General features: G+C 39.5%; 1 protein-coding gene across 3 annotated transcripts in view; it reads left to right on the top strand.

Annotated features, from left to right (window-relative positions):
- GLB1 (galactosidase beta 1) overlaps positions 1-20,147 on the top strand; it is a 41,888-nt gene extending 21,741 nt beyond the window's left edge. For all 3 annotated transcript variants that reach the window (XM_086849025.1, XM_023919365.2, XM_086849033.1), the window contains exons 10-16: positions 253-365; positions 3,180-3,254; positions 8,772-8,858; positions 9,956-10,069; positions 11,092-11,223; positions 14,498-14,737; positions 18,502-20,147. In XM_086849025.1, the coding sequence (XP_086705151.1) occupies positions 253-365; positions 3,180-3,254; positions 8,772-8,858; positions 9,956-10,069; positions 11,092-11,223; positions 14,498-14,737; positions 18,502-18,762 (1,022 nt within the window). In that variant the 3' untranslated portion in view covers positions 18,763-20,147. The remainder of the gene's footprint in view (positions 1-252; positions 366-3,179; positions 3,255-8,771; positions 8,859-9,955; positions 10,070-11,091; positions 11,224-14,497; positions 14,738-18,501) is intronic.
- The last annotated feature ends 1,809 nt before the right edge of the window (positions 20,148-21,956 follow it).

Here is a 21,956-nt window from a genome sequence, read left to right as displayed (position 1 = left end):
AACACAGATAAATGTGTTTATTTTTAGATTATTTCACAGAGTGGTGTAAGCTCACAAAGACAACGTCCTCCATCATCAAATCTGACTGATTTATGCCAAATCCCAGACATTAAGGCCTACACTGAATCTAAAAATGTAGCAGAGTCTGGCAGTAATTGGAAAGAATTCTGAAAGTTGATACCTTTGGAAAAAAAGCATATCTTCCACTGGTTGTATTGAACCATGTATTTTTCTTTTTTCCTCCTCCCTTAGGTGCTAATATGCCTTATATGCCTCAGCCCACTAGTTATGACTATGATGCTCCCCTGAGCGAGGCGGGAGATCTGACAGAAAAGTATTTTGCCTTGAGAAAAGTCATTGGTATGGTGAGTGTCCCCAGGACATTTTTAGAATGGTTGTTTGAAACATCCATACCCGGTGCACTCTTGTTCTTGTGTTGGTGTAAATTACTTCTCAATTTACTATTTTCTGCAGTTGGGGGAAGTGAAATGGAACAAGACAATTAGGCCAACCTAGCTGCAACTTCTTATTACAAAAAGCAAAAGATCTTGCACCTCTCTAGCTGTTCTTTCTGACCCAATGGCTTCCTCCCTTATAGAGGAGAGGATACTGGTGTAGGTCTGATGCTGACATGGTTCAGCTCTCCTTTTTTTTGCTGTCTTTTTTTTCTTTCAAGGTCAGTAAGGTGAATCAGCTCATTCAGTCAGATGAGCGCCAGTGCTGCCACAAGGGGAGCAGAGGGAGGTGGGAAGGGTTTATCTGGGAGTAGAGGTGGAGGAGGAGTGTACAGAGCCTTTACCTTGCAGCATCAGACAGCCATTCACTCAGCTTAGACTCATGACCTGATATCAGCCCGATGTGTGCTGCAGTTTGGTGCTTTAGTTGTCTGTCCCAAACTTCACTTTGAGGTTTTGGGCCTCTGTGAGAAAGACCAGGCTTACTCAAAAGAACACATCTTGGTTTTGTGTTTTCACAAACTGCAGCTAGTGGGTGGGACCAGCTTTGCCTTGCTGTAAAAATGCACAGTGTCTCCACAAACTGGAGATTGAAGTAAAACATGGAACCTGTGTCTGGGTTTAAATAGCCTTGTATTGGAGGCTGTTCAGATGAGGCTTAAAAGCAGGTTCCATGTGAATCCAAAGGCTCAGCTTGTAGTCACTATCCTGTTGCATACTAGCAACATTTTTATTCACTAGAAGATATTTTTATTCTGAGAGCAGATCTCTCTAAAGTGTACTACACTTTCTCTAGCATTGAGAATGCCTTTATCTCTGTTACTGTGGAAGGCTTGCTGTGTTGTGTTTTTTTCTTCAATTTTGCCATTATCCCTAAGCCTGATGGGATAAATTGATGGGATAGTTTTGATGGCCTTTCCAAGGGGAGTTTCCTGTCTTGATACAGCTTTTCTCACCAGAGAAATCCACAGTTGTTGTTTTCTTCAAGGTGCAAGACCCCTCTCTGAGATGTAAGTAGTATTCTAGTGCAGTGAGAGAGCCTTGATAAGATGTAAAATGTTCACTATAACCTCAGATGTATTGGGTCATCTTTTGGTGTGGTTGGTTTGTTTCTTACTTTGCATGTCCATAGATGTTCAGTGAAGCTTTCTTATCACTGCTGTGGATTCTAAACCTGTAACAAGTGATCTACTCAGCTGCAGTTTGAGGTGAAGCTGATGAAAGAAAATAAAGTTGCCTGTAACAAATGACTGTGTTCAACATGTTAGCTGTGCTACAAGGATAACATTAAAGTCCTCCTTTACAGTTTCCATTAGTTAAAAAATGTAATGAAAAATTTCAGTCTACAGTTTCTTTCAGTTGCTGAGACCATTCTCTTAATTTTTACTATTTGAGCTGAAATTTCCTGCTTTTGACTTCTCTTCTTGAGTGTATGTGACTTTTGTTTTCTTTAAATCTGAGTATCTTGATTGTTTTCCAATACAAAGGAGAAGAAATTCACTTCTTACTAGAAATGTAAATCAGGCTTTCATCCATCCATAACTGACAATTCACAGGATAGCATTGGGAATCATACTGGTGTGGTCTGTTGAAAACAAAACACAAACCCCCAACTAAACCAAAAACCCTTTCAACCTCTAATGAAATTTATTAAAAAAAACAAACCTGACAAGGTAAGCACTCCAAAGTCACCAAATTTGCAGATGGAGACACTTCACAAGGGTGGTCTTTTGTGCATGTTTATTAAAATGTAGGCTTGGATTGCTTGTTCACATATGTGTCTCATCTGCAGAAGTTTTTTCTCTAATATGCAGACAGGCCATGTCTAGTTAATGAAGAAACAGGGGGGAAGAGTGGCTATTAAGCAGTGGCAGGAGCAGGAGAAGGGGATGAAGCAAGGAGAAAAGAAGGCTGTAGGTGCAGAAAGGAGAAGGCCAAACTGCTGGGCAGAAAGCCACTGTCTTGTCTGCAACACCTCAAAGGTGTCCAGGAAAGTAGTGAGTGGAGGCCCTTCATCCCTTCTCTCTTCTGATTTCAGGTGATCTTCTTAAAAGTATAGGACAAGAAGAAACCAGAAGTAGATGGGTGGTCAGAGCATTTCTTTGTTATGACTGATTGAACAGTTGTCTAGAGCAGGAACAGAGGGAAGCTGAAGATGTGACCTCAGGGGTTCGTGGAGCTGTGGTCTCCAGGTTTGTTTCTCAAAGACCCCAGCCCAGGCAGTAATGGAGTAGCAGGTGGTAGTGGTGGAATATAGTAACACTGAAAGGAAAGGCACAAGAGGCTAATAATTCCTGTAAGGAAGTTTTGCTGATGAAGGATCACGTGGAAATACTGTCCTACAGATTTGGAAAGGTTGACTCAAGCTCACATGAACTGGGGAGAGGACTGCAGAAAAGCTGTGGAGTAGGAGTAACTCAGGCCGTAGCCACAGGAGGGCTCCAAGGGTACTGGGAATTTTGATCGTTCACTTTGTTCATTATGCTTTTTACCTAGTATTGAATAGTTCTTAAAAATTGTTCACCATACATGATCAAGTCAGATTTTTTCCTTTAAAAAAAAAGATCTCCATCTTAAGACTAGATGTGGTGGTAACCTTTAGGGAGGTTATTTACTTTAAGCCAAAGTTATAATTTTCTAAGTTGTAAAGTGTAAAGCAAGAATTCAGTTAAAGTGTGTTTGTATTTAACTTGTGTGTGTGTGGTTTTTTTCTCCTCTTTCTAGTATAAGCAGTTACCAGAAGGTCTTATCCCTCCAACAACACCTAAATTTGCATACGGGAAGATACGCTTGCAGAAGGTAAATTAACATCTGTAATACACTGTGTGTCTTTTCATAATGCTGTATGTTTGCTTTTAATGAAAAAACGTTCATGAAGGTGTCACAAGAGGCTCTAGATATCCTACAAAATAAAGAGGAAAACCTTGAAAGCAAACTTAGAGGAAGGAGGGTGCAGAGCTTGGGAGCTAGGAATCATGCCCATGTTAGAAAATGATCAAATGCATCTTGCCTGGCTGTAAAAAGATAGTGTTTATAAAATGCAGTATGTGCCTGAAGCTTTTCTGAACTGAAATTAATATATTATTAACACAACAGATTCATAGTTGTTAAAGATAACTCATGTATCAGTAATGTAGCTGGGGGAATGTTACCGTGAGACTTACAACAAAGAGTGTTTTTGTAGCTGGTAATGCCTCCGAAGTGGAAGGAAAAGTAGGATATACGTATTTTAAATACTTCTAGGCATATACATTTTGAAAGTGGAACATTTTTGATAAATTTGAAAGTCTTATTGATAAAGTTTCTGACAAGATCTGTAGCTGATGAGAGGAATTAAATCAGTTTCCTGCCGAGGGAAAAGCAGCCAGAACTAAGCACTCAGAACCCAGCCTTGCTATATCCTGTCTGACAATAGGTCATATAGCTGGTCAGCTCACAAGTATCTGGGGCTTGACCACAGCACCATCATTTTAGGACCAAGCACTGTTTTTTGAACAATTTTTTGTGAGTTACATTTGAGACCTAGGTTTCTGCAGTAAGTGAAGTGGATGGTTTAATGGGCAGTAGAAGAGACAGCAGGTACGAACTTGGCTATATTCTCTCTGCTGAGCACAGACAAGTTTTGAGATGGAGGATTACTGCAGTTGATGTGCTGGATACTGTAACTCCTAATGCTTTGATTTTATACTCTGTAATTTCAATTTGGCAGTTGTTTTTCCAGTTAGTGATGTATCTCATCTCTGCAGCTGAAGCATTGCAAAATTTAGTAGTGATAAGGCTTTGCAGGCATTTTCAAGTCATTCCACTCAAGTGGTGGGCAGAAGTATTTTTTACATAAAAGCGCTTCACCTGTGAAGCTGAAAGAGATCTGTATCACTTTCAACAACCTTTGAGTGTCTTCTTGCCATATGAGGTTTCACTGAACTGGCAGTAGTGACTAATTATAGGCTCTCATCGCTACGCCCACCACCGTGGCTGCTGTCTTTGGTTGCAAGGACTTGGCAGCCCAGTTATCAGATTTTGACTCTCCCATCTTGTCATGGATCATGGCTCTCAGATAAGGCTGTCCAGTTTCACTAGAATGAAGAACTTTCATGCCTTCAAGAAATGAATGCTGCTGGACTCTCACAAAAGAGTCAGATGACTAAACTTGCTCAGATATTGCATCCTTGACCTGATCTGCACCTTCTACATTTTCTGATTTTTTTGAGAGGAAGTGTTACACTCTCCAGGCATCAGTTTTAGAAATGCAGATGGCATGTCTAAACCACCAGATGTAAGGTTCCTGTCATGCCTGTACATACACTGCCCTCTGCACTGAGAGCCTCTGGAACTGTTTTCTGTGAAGGAGGCAGCCTTTTGCTCTATGACCTGCGGCTTAACTTCAGCAGTAGTTTGCTCTGCTGGGTTACCTTGCAACACAAGATGAGTCTCCAATCACAGAGGGTTTGTACTGTGCCAGCCCAAAGCCACCTTCCCAACTCCATTCTAGCCCCAGCTGGAACCAGCTCCAATGCACCTGATTGTGTGGAGAAGCCTTAATGTATTGTGAATATCAGAGAGGGAATATTCTAAATAATATCACTTAGCTTTGGTAACAGTAAACTTCCTAGCTATGTCATTTGCAGTGACAATCAGTGCTAACACAGGTACTGTGTGGATCTTTACTCTGCAGCTCAGGTCCAGCAGGCAATCTGCCATGGAGAGCATTGAATCTGCTCCAGTGAACCAGCTCACTTGACACTTTTGCAGAAACGATGAGAGAAAGGAGACTCTCGAGTATTTTCAGGGGTCATATGATGTACTTTATGGAGGTACATGCAACCAGAGCAGGCTGCTCTCTATCTTTTTTTTCCTCAAGATATTCTGTCACAGTTCAGTCCTTAAGTACCAACTCCCCTGATGAGGCAATTGTTCATTCTGAGTTATTGATTTATTTAAAAAATCCTCCTGGGTGGGAAAAATACAATTTGTTAAAGATGTTGGAAACACTGACATTGCTATGTAAGAGCAAAGGCAGGAAAGCAGGTGATAAGGAAAAAATGTTGTTGCACAGATGTAAAAGAGAAGTGTTGAAGGTGAGGAATGAGGTCAGGCAAAGGCAGAACTGAAATAGATGCGCTCCAGAAGTGTGAACAAGATGATAGGTTTTAAGGATTTAAGCCCCAGAACTTGTGAAGTATTCTTTCCAGAAGGAAATAAATGAATCTTAGTTCCTGTGATGTGTCCATGTGGCTGTGCAGGCTTGTGAGCATGTGGTAGTTTCTGGTCACCACCTGGGGGGGCCCTGAGAAGTGCTTGGTCACAAGGAAGTGCTTTCCCTAGCACAGCAGCCTGCAGACTTGTAAGTTCTGGAGAAGTACTCAAGTCTTAGGATATGTGGAGAGCTCAAGCAATAGCAAGTAGCAGGCAGTGCTGGTGTGTGTTGGGGCTAGAAGGAGGTTAAGCAAACAGGATATTCCTGTTGGAGCTGTTTAGTTTCTTTTTTTCTTTCATGCTTGACCTTACACTTGGGTTTTGAAGACTTCGCTTTGGAGAATTAAAAAAGTATTGGGTTGTTGGGGGTTTTTTTTAGCAGTTTACAGGTTGTTTTTTAAAATTTCTGACAATATTTGTAAGTTTTAAGTTTACTGTTAAATTTCTCTTGTGGTACTGATTGTCCATGAAGTAGCAGTCAACAGGAATTTGCAGCAAGACTAGATTTTGTCTTGAAGGTTTTTTTATATGTACCGCTGAAGACTGAAAAGCTGAACAAAATAAAACTACTGAAGTTTCAAAGAAACAAGCTTCTACCAATCCCTAAATGAATCATACATGGTTTACCAGTATTCAGAACAGAAGCCCCTTTGGTAGCAGGAACTTAAAAAAAAAGTCAAAGAAGCACATGTACAAGCTGCTAATACTCAGGTCAGCAAGGCACAAAGCAGCATTCATTGCTGCTAAGTAACTCATTCAAGTGCCGACCATGTCCTAATGCTGCTTGTATTCATTTCTGGTTTTGCTATCCACCTAGGGCTTGGACTGTTAATGCCCATAGGACTGTAAAATTCTATAATTACCTTTTTCAGTGTTTGTGCATCTCTTGCTTCACAGTTCCTGTTGAAGACCTGGTAGCTTAATCTCTCTTGTGGTGTGGCAAATTCTGGATATTGCTGTAACATTACTGGCTCCTTTGGAGGAGCACAAAATAAGGAGTGGACTATGTATGCAGTCTAGAATGTTTGGGAAATTTTACTATAAGAAAGATGATTGCTATTTTAGGTACAACTTTTAAACTGAAAACATAAGAGCATACTTTCATCAAAATGTTGCAAGCCATGTTTCACCGGCAGTCTTCTTGCCCAAGTGAACATGCTTAGCTAGTTCACGCTAGTGAGCGTGTCCCAACCTCCAGGTTTTACCTTTTATATACTTATGGCATACTTTGACTTGCTTGTTCCTAGCTAGAGTTAAGACAAGCTCATTTCAGAAGTCTGTTTAGATCTGTGTCTACATGGTTGTTGTGGTTTAATCCTGGTAGGCAGCTGAGCACCATGCAGCCACTCACCCTCTCCCCCAGTCGGGTGGGGGAGAGAATCAGAAAGGTGTGAAAATTTGTGGGTTGAGATAAAGACAGTTCAGTAGGTAAAGCAAAAACTGCACACATAAGTAAAGCCAAATAAGGAGCTCGTTTGCTACTACCTTTGTGTTCAGCCTTCCCCAGGGAGGCAAGGCTCCATCACAGAATCATTAATGTTGGAAAAGAACCCTCTAAGATTACTGAGTCCAAGCTTTAACCCTGCCACTACTGTGTTCTTCACTAAACTGTGTTCCAGAGTACCACATCACATACCTCTTGAACAATTGATGTGTGTTGGTTACTTGGCAAGATAAACACTGTCACTCCAAACGTCTCCCCTTCCTTCTTTTTCCTCCAGCTTTTATTGCTGAGCGTGACATCAATGGCACAGGATATCCCTTTGGTCAGGGGTGTCAGCTGGCCTGACTGTCTTTCCTCCCAGTTTCTTGTGCATCCCCAGCCTACTCTCTGGTGAGAGAAGCAGAAAAGTTCTTCACTCTGTGTAAGCCCTGTTCAGCAATGACCAAAATAACCATGTGTTATCAGCAGTCTTAGCAAGAATCCAAAACACAGCCCCATGCTAACTACTGTGAAGAAAATTAACTCCCAGCCAAAACTGCAGACTCAATTATGTGTATGTAGATAATTCATGTTGCCTTCTGTTTGATCATTGCAAAATACTGTATGCACATTTTAATATTTCAGTACAACTTTCATGTAAGTTCTGCAAAAATTCAATATTTCTGTTATTGAAGTACCTACAGAAGTTTGTACTGCTGTGCGTACTCTTACAGTATAGTTTTACATGATTTTAAGTACCTTTTTTTTCCTTTTTTTTTTTCTTATTAAGGATTTGAATGTAAATCTGGTATATGAGAGGTATTTGAATGTCTAACGTGTAGTTACCACTGAACAGTGACAATAATTCTGGGGAAACAGACTGTCATCTTTAATGAAAAATCACATGCAATTGATTTTTTGAGCTTGTAAGACACTAAGCATATTATGTGCATTTTGACTCACCTAAAACAGATAGTGGTGTTTGAGAGAGAATCATAGATGAGGTAGAATATTCCATAATGGCAATAAAAGGCAATTTAATTGTGCACATCCAACTCCTTATTCAGCGAGGTATTTATGTGTGTGACAATCTTAAACCTTGCTCCCAGTCTCATTAAAACCAGTCCAGCTACTTACATATGACAACTTAATTACAGCCTTAGAGTTTCTAAAATAATTTAAGACTAAATAGGATAAATTCATCTTGGATGGCTCTTGATGGAATTAAACTGTATCCCTACTTAGCTCAGAATGATTCCAGAGTAACTCAGTGGGAATCAGTGGCATTTTCCCTATCTTGATTCTAAATATAACTGAGCAAAATTTAGATAATATATTGCTTTGTATTTATCATCCAGAGCAGTTTTGTTTGTTTATACAATGTTTGTGAGAAACTCCTGGGGTAGTTCTAGTTAAGTAATAAAGGGTCACTTTTATTTTTATGAATGCATAGCAAAATTAGAACATCAGTTTTTATTTAAACTCTGCTGTACACATGGCATGTTTCTTTCGGAGTTCTCTCTTGAACTCTGTTGTCTCTGCTATATTGCATTTGAAATGCGCTTGCAAGGATGGTATAAAGATTTGTTAACTTTCTGGGCACATGGAGCTAGCTGACTTGACGACTGGATGTGCAAGCTGCTATATTTGGACTGAAACTTACTGACCTTCACATATCTGGCTTTTCTGTGCTGCAGGCAGGCACTGTGTTGGAGGCTCTTGATGGACTGTCACCTGGAGCAGTGAGAAGCACTTACCCACTGACTTTTGTTGAGCTAAAGCAGGTGAGGATTCCTTCAGCCGTTCCAAATTTACTTTCAGCAATTCCAAAATTACTTTGTAGTAATTTTATGCAGTTTATTTGAACAACCCTCCATGGTATTACTCTTCTTATGTCATGTCTTACACTTTTATCTAGCACACAAGTAATAGTACTATATTTTTACATTGGAGGACTTTTCATATTCAGCAGTGCTCCTGTTTTGCACCTGAGGTTTTCTTCTTCCTGGGGTTGTAAGTGTCTGTGCTGTTTTGGCTTTCACCTTGATTTCTCTCCTCTCTGAAGTATTAATTTTCAGGTCTTAAGAGACTTTTTTTATCATCTTCATAGCTGTCTGTTGGATCTTCTCCAGTAGTTCTTGTCCTCTTTTCCTGAGGAGCCCAGAACTGGACACAGCATTCCAGATGTGGCCTCACCAGGGCTGAGGACCTGCTGTCCATGTTCTTCCTCATGCCCCCAGGATACCATTGGCCTCCTTGGCCCCCAGGACACTGCTGGCTGAGGGACAGCTTGTTGTCCACCAGGACCCCCAGGTCCTTCTCCACAGAGCTGCTTCCCAGCAGATCAGCCCCCAGCCTGTGCTGGTGCATGGGGTTATTATTCCCCAGGTGCAGGGCCCTGCACTTGCCTTTTTTTGAAGTTCATTAGTTACCCAACTCTCCAGCCTGTTAAGGTCTCAGGAATGGCTAGGACTTATTTTTTTCCATTCCCGATGAGGAACTTAGTGAAAATTATTCCAAAATGTTCCTGATGTAAACCATGTAGTATTTAATGGATAATTTGATAATTTTGACTTGATGAATATATCAGTTTATGGGCACTGGGTGAGAAGTGAGCTTACAAGTTTTTTTATATAAAGTCAGTTATAAAGGGATTTTTACCGGTTTCCATAAAGGTCACCCATTACCTAAAGGTCAAAGTAAACTCCCGTCTGAAATGATGTCTGTGATAGTCACTGTCTGAAGTGAATGAAAATTAGCACTTCAGTGCAGGCATGTAGGCAGAAATGTGGGATATTTTTAATTCATGACCTGAATTGAAACTACAGAATGACTTGGTTCATTAATCTGTTGTTTTTTCTTTTTTCTTTTCTTTTCCTAGTATTTTGGGTATGTACTATATAGAACTACACTTCCAAAGAGCTGTGTGGAGCCAACACCACTGTCTTCACCTTTCAATGGAGTCCATGATCGTGCCTATGTCTCTGTTGATGGGGTAAAAACATTGTTTGCTGGTATTAATTTTTGCCATCAGGGGCCTTCATGAAAGTCGAGGATGCAGACTAGGTTTTTGGGGTTTTTTTCCTCCTTTCCTCATCAAAGCAACCCTGATCTTATTTAATCACATGAGGAAATAAGGAAGTATATACTTTCTTATGATTCATACCAGATGTTTAAATTAGTATTTCAAAAAACATGGCTACCTACTGTCTTGACATTTTTGACGTATTTGAATGTTGATACATATTAATGACTGAGGTGAATAAAAGACCTAGGGAATAGATTTACTTGCAGGTTTATGGACTATGTTACTGATATATACTGATATACTTGGTGGATTTCTGCAGTATTTGCTAAGATTTTTTTACTAGTATTCTCTTTTTACTTCCTTTGAGGGTGGAAGAAGGAGGAAGCCTGATGAAACTGGCTCCTAACCACAGTTTCAAAAAAAACCAAAGAAGTTTATTGTACAGAATGTGAACCTAGTCTTTCATTCCATAAGCAGGCTTTTGGCCTTGCTTAATATGAGCTAATATAGATACATGTATTTTGCAGTCAATTTTTTAGTTAATATTTGACCCATATTGACTCTCATCACCTTTGTGTCCAGCTCGAGCTCATTTTCCCTTGTGTTGTGGGAATAGGAATAAATAGAACTAAATATTGGTGCACACATAATTGTAAGATGAAGTCAATGATTAAATCACTGATATTGCCAAAATCTTTTCAGTCACTGGACTAAATCTGGGAACTTGTTTTTTGTGAATCAGGTGCATCAAAACCCACTATCACATGCAAGTTGATGTACTGAAATGTGAATGCTGATGTAGGAGCCCTTTGTGTGTGTGTGTGTGTGTGTGTGTGCGCTCGCATGCAGGAGGCGGAGAGGAAAGGGGTTTTCTTTTCTCTTTTTTTCCTTTGTCACATTTAATTTTTTCATGCAAGTTAAAAAAACAAATAACAGAACACTTTTGGTTTTCAGTGGTTATTGTTTTCTTCTTGTTGTAATTCATGTAGATACCTCAGGGTGTCCTTGAAAGGGACAAATCACTAATGATAAATATAACTGGGCAAGCTGGAGCAAATCTGGACATCTTGGTAGAGAATATGGGCCGAGTCAACTTTGGTAGATACAATAATGATTTTAAGGTAAGTAAAATCTAATGAGTTATTGGATTGTGATAGCTTTTCATCTTTTCCACAGGTTAAAAAGAAAGTAATGAATTAGCAAGAGCAAAAAGGTCAGGATTAGACAGCTGTAACTTTACCTAAAATATAGCTAGTCACTAGTTTCGATCTGAATTTTTCCAGTCACCAAAATCAATGTGAAATTAAAAGCTGCTAGACATCATTTAAACTTTATTTGTTTGTTCACTTACATTGTCAGCCAAAGCCTCACCCACAAGATTTTCTGGTTCAGATGAGTTTGTAGATAACATTATTAAAATTGTTTCTATAAACTCAAAAAATGGGCTGGAAATTGGTCCAGAACTTGATTGCACTTTGAGTCTTGTGAATCCTTGGATTGCTTTTGCAAGCTGGGGGGATGTATGTTGTGTGTACATAAATACACCTTTTTATCTTTGTTCTTGTCCCATTTAATTTGTCAGCAGTGTACCCTTGCAGTACTCTTGACCGTGGCTGGAATAGGCTGTCCATGAGCACTTTAGCATGCAAAAGTGCCATTTCGAAGTTCAGAGACAATTATCAGAGTGCTTCCCTGAGTTTCTGGGTGTGTGCTACACTTTGGGATTGGCACCTCCATGCATGAGTGGCCGTGGTGGGTTGACCTTGGCTGGCATCCGTGTGCCCGCAAAGCCATGTGCCCGTTCTGTCACTCCCCTTCCACCAAATGGAGAGGGGGAGAAAATGTAATGAAGAGTTTGTAGTTCAAGATAAGGACAAGGGGATCACTCAGAAATTACTGTCATGGTCAAAACAAACTCAACTTGGGGAACACAATTTATTCTTAAATATTTCATCAGAGGTGCTCCCAGAATCACTGATGGGCACAGCAGCGGGTCTGTTTCAGAGTCATCTGGAACTGTCTTTGTCTTACATGGGGCAGCTTTTGGCATCTTCTCAGAAAAGCCCCTGCTGGAGCTTCCCTTGGTAACAAACCCTTGGCATTTAAACCCCATACCACAGGGGTACCACTAATATAGCACTAGGAAGGGCAGGGGCAAAACAGTAACTTTTCTGGTTTTAGTTTTAATGAGATCCCCAGTGCTGTGAGACAGTCGATAAAAGACAGGAGAGCTGTAGATGTCAGTCCTGTATTGTGTTTGTGCTGTGTATAATTTCACAGCATGCCTTTTTTTTCTTTATTTTTGATACTATTAGGATGCAGTAGTGCCAGCTGTGTTCATACTGTTTCTTCAAGGTACTTTGCCCTTATCTGAGTGGCAGGGGAAGGAACCTGGTACCCCAGTGTTTAGCCTTCATGTTGAGGCAGCAGCAACGTTGCTTTTATTTGTTTATTAACTGGCCAAATGATAAGGAAACCTATATATTTAGTGTTTAATTAAGGCAAGTGAGTAAAGGTTTAGAGATTGGATTAAGGAGCTGCTCAATTGCTATGGTTGAGCAGAAATTCAGACTGATACCTTTTAACAGTTTAAGAGTGAAATCAGGTTTGAGAGACATGTCCATGGTGCAAATAATCCTCTAAATGTAGGTTGTAGGTTGCGAAGAGAAGCAACCTTCCTTGGGTGGCTTTGGACTATGTGTGTTGCTTCTTTCTATAGAATCCAGCCCTCATGCTCTCCTTCATGTTGATGTTGGAAACTTAAAAATTCATGTGCTTTTGAAAATCCAGTTAGGGGAAGAGGTTCCTGCCTTGTGAAGCCTTGAAATTTTTAGCAAAGAGGATAAATTTTCAGGGTTTTGTTTGGCTGGAGTTTTATCAGTTTTTGAGCTTGAAATAGAGCTAGGCATCTAGCTTTTGGGAAGGACTCTTGAAAGGATTTTGGTTTTAAAACATCCTGTTGATTTAAGTAATTGTTAAAGGACACAAAGGAAGAGAGTGTGGTTTCTGTTTTTTTATGTGTCTTCTCACATGCACACTGCTACCTATATCTCAGTTTTACTTGGAAAATTTATATCCACATCTTGGTACACTGAGTCAGTAGCCCAAGACATTAACTTGCACAATAGCAGAGAAAGTGGTACTTCCTACAAATCTTCTCCAGATAAGGGTCATTGAATGTGTTTTCTTAGGCAGACTAAGTAAGAATGTTTAGTAGGCACTTAATATAATTTGAAGAATCACCCTGTTCATAGTGCCTACAGATGAGCTTAGGGAGGCAGGTTAGAAGGTTCAGCCTAAAGTTATGTTTCATTACTTCAATTGATTGCTAGACAGAGTCTAGGTTGTATAGAAAATTTTTGTTACTTAACTTGACATCTGCAGGTATTTTATTTTGACATATGCAAAATAAACTGCTGTTCTGTAAAGTGGATATTAGGTAAAGGAAGAGAAAACCACTTAGTGCTTGTACAGATGGTGAGCTTTTTGGAGACAGTGCCATGCTTATGAGATATCGCAACAGACACACAATCAGCTCTACAAAGCCATGGAAAGTGTGGTTTTGCTTGTTCATGTTTGATGTGTGATGTTTGCAACATAACTTGTGTTGCAGTGAAAACCAGCTTCTATGCAGCATCTATTCAAGCAGTTAAAACCAACCCCTTGCATTGCACTGAAGCACCACTTTAGGAACTATAACAAAATTAGGATGTGTGCAGGGGTAACTTGATGTTCTTTTCTTTCTTGTTAAATTATGACCTTACCTTGCTTTGGCATTTGGTGTGCAAGTACCCCAGTGTGCTGTGAAACACTGTGTACATGGTCCCATAGAAACGAGACGGGATTCCATGGGCTTGAAGCTGACTGTAAACTGAAAGTATTTCACTGAATTAAGCAAGTGCATTGATTTTATGATGCTGTATCTTATCTGAAGATTTGTGGGAAGTAATTATGACTTTCTCTGCTGTTGTGCAAGTTAATGGCTTGGGTTAATGACTCAGTGCTACCAAGTGATGGTATCTCAGGCTTAATGATATTTAATGTTGCTTCTCCTTTTTATTAAGCCTCAGGTTTTGGAATCATGTTCATGTTAAAGCAAAAGAGAAATTTTCCCAGTTACAGGAAAAGAATTTGAAAAAACCTTTGTGTATCAATGAAAGCCTAAAATTTTGAAGAGGAAAAGATCTTTCACAGAGAATAAGTAAAGCCCTTTAAGCAAAGCTTATAACTTGATAAGGTGTTATGACCAGATGCTTATTTTTTTCATACACAGATTGGCAGCCAGCTGTTACTTTGGTTCAGTTTTTATTTGTGACTGATTTATAGTTGCAGCCAAATAACTTCAATAACACAAACTAATTATATTTTTGTGTTGTTTTCTTTTCTTCCTCCTAGGGTCTAGTTTCAAATTTAACTCTTGCTGAAGATGTACTTGTTGGATGGGAAATCTATCCTCTAGACATAGATGGAGCAGTGAACTATGGCATTATTTATCTCCTTCATCACTCAAAGAGATCTGCTGTCAAAGCACTGAGTTATGAAGTACCTACATTTTACACTGGTACTCTTTCAATTCCTGGAGGGATTCCAGACTTGCCACAAGACACCTATGTCAATTTTCCTGGTTGGACAAAGGTACAAGTTTTTGCTGTATCAACCTCAAAGTCCACTTTAGAAAGCTACCGAAACTTCTGTGGACAAAGTCCACCTTTCTTAGATGGGTAGAAGCTGGTTGTAGTGGTGGGTGTCTCAAATTTATTTAAATTACTAAGAAATAGATTCTTTGCTTTTAGTATATCTGAAGATAAAACATTGAGAAAAGGGAAACATATTCAAATGATACATGGTGTTGATCTAGAAAGCAGAGCATCACAAAAAAAACCCAAGGCAACTGAACCAATCCACCCCAGTTTTTCAACAGTGAGAAAGATTAACTGTCAGTCTGTTTAGAAGAGTTGCATTTAGTTGTGCGGGGTTTTCTTGGATGATATTTGAGGTGCTGTGCACTGTATGGATCCTGTTGCAAAACATAAAGTGTTGGACTTTGTGGCTGGTGATGTGCCACAGATAAGGATCTAGTGCATGGAGAAGGTTACCAATACCTGGACTGAATGGATTATGGAGGCACTGCTGTGAGAAGTTTGTGGGCATCTTTGCCAAGGGGAATTTCTCACAGGGCTGGAGTGTAGCTAGAGCACGAAGGAGTGTGTTTTCACCGTGCCATCTTTCAAACCACCAGCATGCAGGATGGGTGAGAAGCAGCTCAGCTACCTGGTAGGAGGCACAGGGAACTGAGTGTGTGCACTGAACTGCAACTTCTCTTGGAAGCCTTAGTGTTTAAAGTCCAGGCTTTAGGGAAGTGCCTGTGGCAGTGTTAGGTAGCAAAATTGTTCTTTTCTAAAACAATTTACTGCTATTAAAATGAAGTGGGAGAAGGAGCTGCTGTTAATTTCTCTCCACTGCCAGTATTGTAGCAGTTAAAGCACTTGAAGAAGGCTGTGATTCAATGCATGCTCTTGGTGTTGATGATGCTGGATGAGGAAGCCTGACTTAGTCCCTGTTCCTATATACATGGATGTCACACGATTGCTGAATAAAATTCAAAAAATAGCTTTTTTTCATGGAAACTGGAATTTTAGACCCTTTTAGTAAGTTCTGTGACCCTATCAGTCATAAATCTTGTTCAGGAAGTGAGGTTGCTGTACTTGCCAGTTGGAAAACTCATATTTAAAATGGCAAGGTAGTCCGAGAATTCTTAGGTACTGGTAGAAATCTTTTCCTCTGATCTGTGGAAACCTCTGTTTTACATAGTTTGTAAAACACAGTTTGTAAAGCAGTCCTGGGAAGAGATTCTAGATGAACTTAAATTTGGCTGTTGAATTTATCCTTCAAGCTTTATATGGATTGGACAAGAGTTTTAAGTAAGATACCTGGAAACTGAGATTTTCAGATAACTTTACAAATGAGCAAATTTACCTTTAAGGTAGAGGGCCTTAAAGAGTGTAAATTCCACTCAAGTCCCACTGTATGTGGGCCTAAGTTCCTTGCATGGCACTGTGTAAATAGCTTAAGCGTGGAGTGGGATTCTTAATAGGGGATAAAACTCACCTATCTGAGTAGTTGAAAAACCACAGAAGCAGCACTTACCAAGAAAACTTAAAGTCCTAATGATGGTTTTGCCTTTGCAAAGGCAAGGAATATAGCATGAGAGACAACCTGGAAGGAGAGGTGCAGTATTAACAGTCAGGACCCATGTTATAGCTTTCTTGCCTTCAGAACTTTTTAAACCCTTCAGTAGTAATAAAACTTACTCCACTCTCACATGAGGAATCACGATGCCCTTAAGCATACAAGCCACTGAGTGAATATTTAGATTTATTGGACCTTTTTTTTTCTTCAGAAGAAAAGAGGATTTGGAGTCAGGACTGTTCTTGTTTTCTGTGGAATCATGGGCTATAATTGCTGTCCCTGCTAAAGGAAATCTTGTTAGTGAAGATGAAGTTCCTCCCTCTTTTATTTTTTCTAGGGTGTACTTAGTAGATATAATGTCATAATTTGCTTGTTTAGTCCCGAGTGTGGAGTCTTTAGAAACTGCAATGTTAATAAAGACAATTTGGAGTTGAGAAATTTAAGTTCTTCGCTTTACTGGAAAAAGGAGTACAACCAGTGACTGATTCAGATCTGAAACAGAGACCTGTCTGATCATATCTGCTGCATCAGAGCTCTAGTGCAGTTGATTCCCACAATAAAAACTTACTTCCCACAGGTTACTGTCATTCCCTGTGAGAGGAGGGCTACTGTCTAGTGTGTACACTCATCCATCTTGTGCATGGGGAGTTGGTGTTCATGCCATGTTTTCCTCTAAACTTACTACAGAAAGTAGTGAGACTGAATAAAGACAAACTTGATTTAAAAAAGAAAAAAGCATTTGAGGTCAAGGTTTATTAACACCTTGGCAAAACAGTGCAAGATAGGATCTTGTACCACGGAAGTGGATACAGAGGTGAAATAACGGCATTTGTACATTATGAACTCCTTAAAAAGTTTCTCTTGTGAGTTTCATAAAATTTGTTTTCATAAATACCCAAAAAAGGAAAAGTACTAGAAAAATACCACTAAAGCAGCTTGAACAGCAATACTTGTTACGTTACATTTGTTCTTCTGTAAATTGTGTTGAAATATTCTTATTTCAGCTATCCCAGACAACTTTGTGAATCACTGAATGCAGTAAAATTCCTACTTTCCACTGATTCAGACAATTTTATTATGTTTATCAGTGTATATCCATGACATGAGTCTGGTTTTCCTCTATGTTTTGATTAGGACCAAAGGACCAAACCAAGAGGGAAAAACATGGATGCGGTTTTCTGTTCCGATCCCTATTCTTGATACTGAGCTCTTGTTTGATATACAGGGAAAGGACACTTTGGAGGAGTAAAAGCAAATTATTTATGCAAATCAGCAGTATATCCTCACTGTCTTGCTTGAGAACCAAGACTCAGCTCAGCTCTGTAGGAGTCAGTTTAGAGTTTTACTAAATGTTCTGTAGCCTGCCAATTTATAGACTTTTGGAAAAATATGCATGTATGTCACTTCAATATGTCTATAGATAAATTAGTGTTTTGACTTTTTTCCTTGCCCCTTTTTTTTTTTTTTTTTTAATCTTTTGAATTTAGGGCATTTATGATGTTAGGACAGTATTTTGAGCTAGGGGTTCTGACCACCTCAACTTTAAAAAGCAATTTTAAGAATTTGTATGCCACAATTTTATCATACTTAAAATAATACTAGCAGATCCCAAGGCTTTTAATGGTTGTGTGTAACTACAGTTTTAACAGTACGTTATTGCAGTGTCATTTCACAAGTACTTTTGTCAACTAAGTTACTACAAATAAAAGAGTCATCTGAATTTTATGTGTCCAGACAAGCTGTATCTTGCCCTTGAAATCAGAGAGCAGGGACTACCAAGGTATTGTATTCTTATACAGAGAAGCGTAAAAGCATTAGGATCTGCTTTTTTCTTCTGTGTCTTCATTCTCCTTTTAACGACTAGCTTCGAGCAAATACAGTTTTCAGATTTGTTTTGGTCTTAAACTTGGGTCAAAAATCAATGCAAGGAGCCTGCAGTTGTTTTCCTAATTATTGTCATGTTTGGAATTACTGCAGTATTTTACCACTTTCTTTTTAAATATTAGTGATGCTTTAACTGCTCAGGGAATTTAAGTACTTTTGACTGTCATTAGCATTTTCTTGTACAGGTTTTCTATCTTTGTGTTCAATCAAACTGAAAGGTGAAGGGAGTTCAGTTACTATATCAAGAATGTTATGCTTAAGTCTATTTAGTCATTTCATCTCTGACAGGTTAATAAAATGTTGGTTTTTTCTTTCTCTTTTAACAGGGGCAAATTTGGATCAATGGCTTTAATCTTGGTCGCTACTGGCCAGCCCGTGGTCCTCAGCTGACCCTTTATGTTCCAAGGAATGTACTTGTTGCATCAGAGCCAAACAACATAACGGTGTTGGAGCTGGAGCGTTCTCCTTGCAGCACCCAGGCGTGCGAAATAGAATTCGTAGACAAACCTAATATCAATGCAACCCTACAGAATGAAACTGATAAACCCCCACTCTTTGTGAGAGATCTATGGATGAAGCATCTATAATGATTTGAGTATTTCTTTATCTTCCCCTCTCTGCCCTTTGCTTCCCTTTCACTCAAACCATACTGATTAACACTGAGTCTTTGAAAAAGCGAAGTTGTTTAGGTGAGGCAACTTCTTAAATTCTTCAAAGACTTTTTAAAAATCTCTCATTTAAATATTGAATTTCTTTTTAAAAATAAAAGCTGGAGCTTTGAAATTTGTCTTGGACTGTGGCATTGAGCTCAACTGGAAGGTAATGTTTCCATCAGCCTAGTAAAAATGTAGTCCTTGTACTCCGCTTACACTGCAGTAACCTTCCTATGCTTTTGTTTTTTACCATGTTTTTCCACTGGAGAGGAGCCTACAAAAGGGATGTGCAGCCCCCACTACTTTGCTGGTTTCACTTAAGTGGACTGGTAAATCAGAGCTGCCAATAGACAATACACTTTCAGCTTCCTTAATCACCTTATTAGAGTATTAAAATAATTTTAGTTTCATTTGGTCCACTGTCAGCATTGAATGGACCTCATTTTTTAAGGCAAGTGGCTTTGGGGAAATTTTAGTTCATTTCTTACAGGACCAATGAGAAAAACTGTGGAAGAGAGAAATCAAATGCCAGATGTCCAAACAGCAGCAACATGGAGTCTGCATCTGTCCCTTCTTAGAAAGCCAATTTACTGCTTCCCTATTGCTTTCTCTGAAGACTTAAAGTAAATTGATAAGTACAAGGACATGTGAATTTCAGCCTACTTTGGTGGAACCACAACCTCTGACTAACTTGCCTACAGAATGTGGTTTTAAAATGATGAAATTTTTCTTTATTTTGTCTGGTTTGTGTTGGGTTTTTTTTGGTTTGTTTGTTTTGTTTTATTTATTTTTCTTCCTAGTGGTCATGGAGTACCTGCTCTTCATATGCCAACACCTTGGAAGCAGAATGCTTGAAGTTAAAGAATTTTATTTCTTTTTTAGTCATTAATTCACATCACCTGTTTTGTTCCAGTAAACTGATGGTCTTTGTAAGTACCTGGTATTTGCAGAGGTGCACAAACTCCATCAGTACCTCTGACTTTCTGCAGGCAGAATCTTCTTTGTCATTCTTGTAATTTTGGTGTCAGTCATGCAAATGCCATGGTGATATTTAAACAACAGAAGATGATCAAATCAAGTATTTTCATAATCTATGATTTTTCCTTTGATTTTTGTCTGACATTATTAAAATTGTTCTTTAAAGATTAAATATTTCCTCTGTGTGTTTGAGAAAGAAGAAAGGGACAAGAGAATTATGAGCAGTATTAAGGGAGAAATGAGATTGTTACGTGTCCATGGATGAAGAACTATTCTTGTTGATGTCTTGTTTATTTTCTCTGTTATCAAGAACTGTATAAATAAAAATGAAGTAGCTGTAATGGGCTGAGCTTGCCACCCTTTTCTGAGATGGCCAGTGCAAAATCCTGGACCAGTGCTGTCACTGGATAAGAAAGTGTAAAAGAGCACCACCCATTTCATGTCTGCTACATGTTTGACATATTTGATGGGCTTTCAAAGGAGGCAAATGCAGCTCATCCAAGACAGAGAGGTTTGTTCTTAAATTCTGACCTCAAATGTCAGTTCTAGGGACTGAGGGCAGTGTGTTCAGTACCCAAACGTACTTGATTCTTGGAATGGTCTGCTTTGAACCCAGATTTTTTTCTTTCTTGGCACCATCCTTATGGAGAACCTGGAACATGCTCTGCATGCAGTTAATTGTCAAGTATTAATTGCCTCAGAGCTAGGCCTTGAAAGTAAGGGATGAAACAGAATTGGTTTTGAACTAATTATGGTTTTTGTGGCTTGGAGTGTACAGAATTACAGTACTATTCATGTATTATTTAAGCTCAGTGCTGTAACAGCTGGGAGTATTTTTATTTGTATGGCAGTTTGTGCTGTAAGGGCAGTGATACTCCTGGTTCTCACTTTAACTTCAGCTTCAAGTTGTACTTGTGAAAACGTAATGTGATCTATGAGACTTCACTTTTCACCATAGCTATGTAATATTACCAGCAGAAAGGCTTTGCATCAGGAATTATAAACATGCATCTGATTAGTTCTAAGAATAACAATAACAATGTGAAAAGAATGGGTTTGAAGTTTTTCAGGTAGGGCTCTAGATAGCTTCTTTAACACACCTGCCTATTTACTGCTTTCAGTGGTCTCCTGTCTACAGAAAAGAGCTGCAAGTGGTGGCCCTGATTCCTAATCCTCTTTTACCTACATGGAAACACTGCTGGAGATGGTATTTGAGTATGCAGAAGGGAGGTCCTTATAACAAAACACCTTCAGAGTACAGCTCTAGCAGGAGGAACCTGTTACCAGTTGCTGCTGCTTTATCCAAGGATGTGTGCTGCAGCTGAATGTTGTGCCCTGCCTGTGCCCACACTGGGGCACTGTGCCCACACCACATGCCTGGGACTTACCTTAGATTTCCTAGCCTTGCCATGGAGTCCTGCTGAGACTGAGTGTGATACAAAACAGGACAGCATGGCATTTGCTCCTTTGCAGCCTCAGGCAAGTCAGTTACTTTAACCTATCCTCAAATGTAGTTCAGCCATGCCTGAGGTGGAAATGTAATCAGAATGAAACCTTCTGACTGAGGGTAAATGAGAAAGAGAAGAGGGGCCATAGGGAGTTACCTGGCTTGCCTTTACCCAGTGGGAAAGACACTGGTGGGTCTAGTTTCAATTTGTTTTTGAAAGGCAAGATGTGAAAGCATTGTCAGACCCCTGGCTAGTATGTGTGGTGTACCTGTATGAAATATTCCAAGTGCTGGAATTCAGTGGGATGGTCTCTCTGGTGGAGCCTGCTGCCTCCTGATGGCCTGGCAAGAAGGAATATTCCTAATGCTAAAGCTGTGGATCCTTAAATCTTTCCTGGTGCATCTCCTTGGGAATTTCCAAGTGCTTTGCTTACATAGGAGCTGAGTAATGAGCACAACGTTCTCTGATTTTGGCAGACAGTGCAAGTATGGTATTTGGTCGGAATTAGTTCATAAAAAAACATAAGTTTTACACTGATCCCCTCTGGAAGGTAGGCAGAATGCTTGCAATTCTGTAGGGGGATGTCCTTTGAAATCTACCCATAGAGCCACTGTAGTGGCTTAGCTTAGCACAGATTTATTTTTTTTCATGTCTGGTGTGGGGTTTGTAGACTTAGTGTGTAATCCTGCCTATGCATGAATG

This window comes from Cyanistes caeruleus, chromosome 1, assembly GCF_971803275.1.
Source record: "Cyanistes caeruleus chromosome 1, bCyaCae1.hap1.1, whole genome shotgun sequence".
NCBI lineage: Eukaryota > Metazoa > Chordata > Aves > Passeriformes > Paridae > Cyanistes > Cyanistes caeruleus.
Note: the sequence above shows the minus strand (reverse complement) of the source record. Positions and strands in the feature narration are given on the sequence as shown.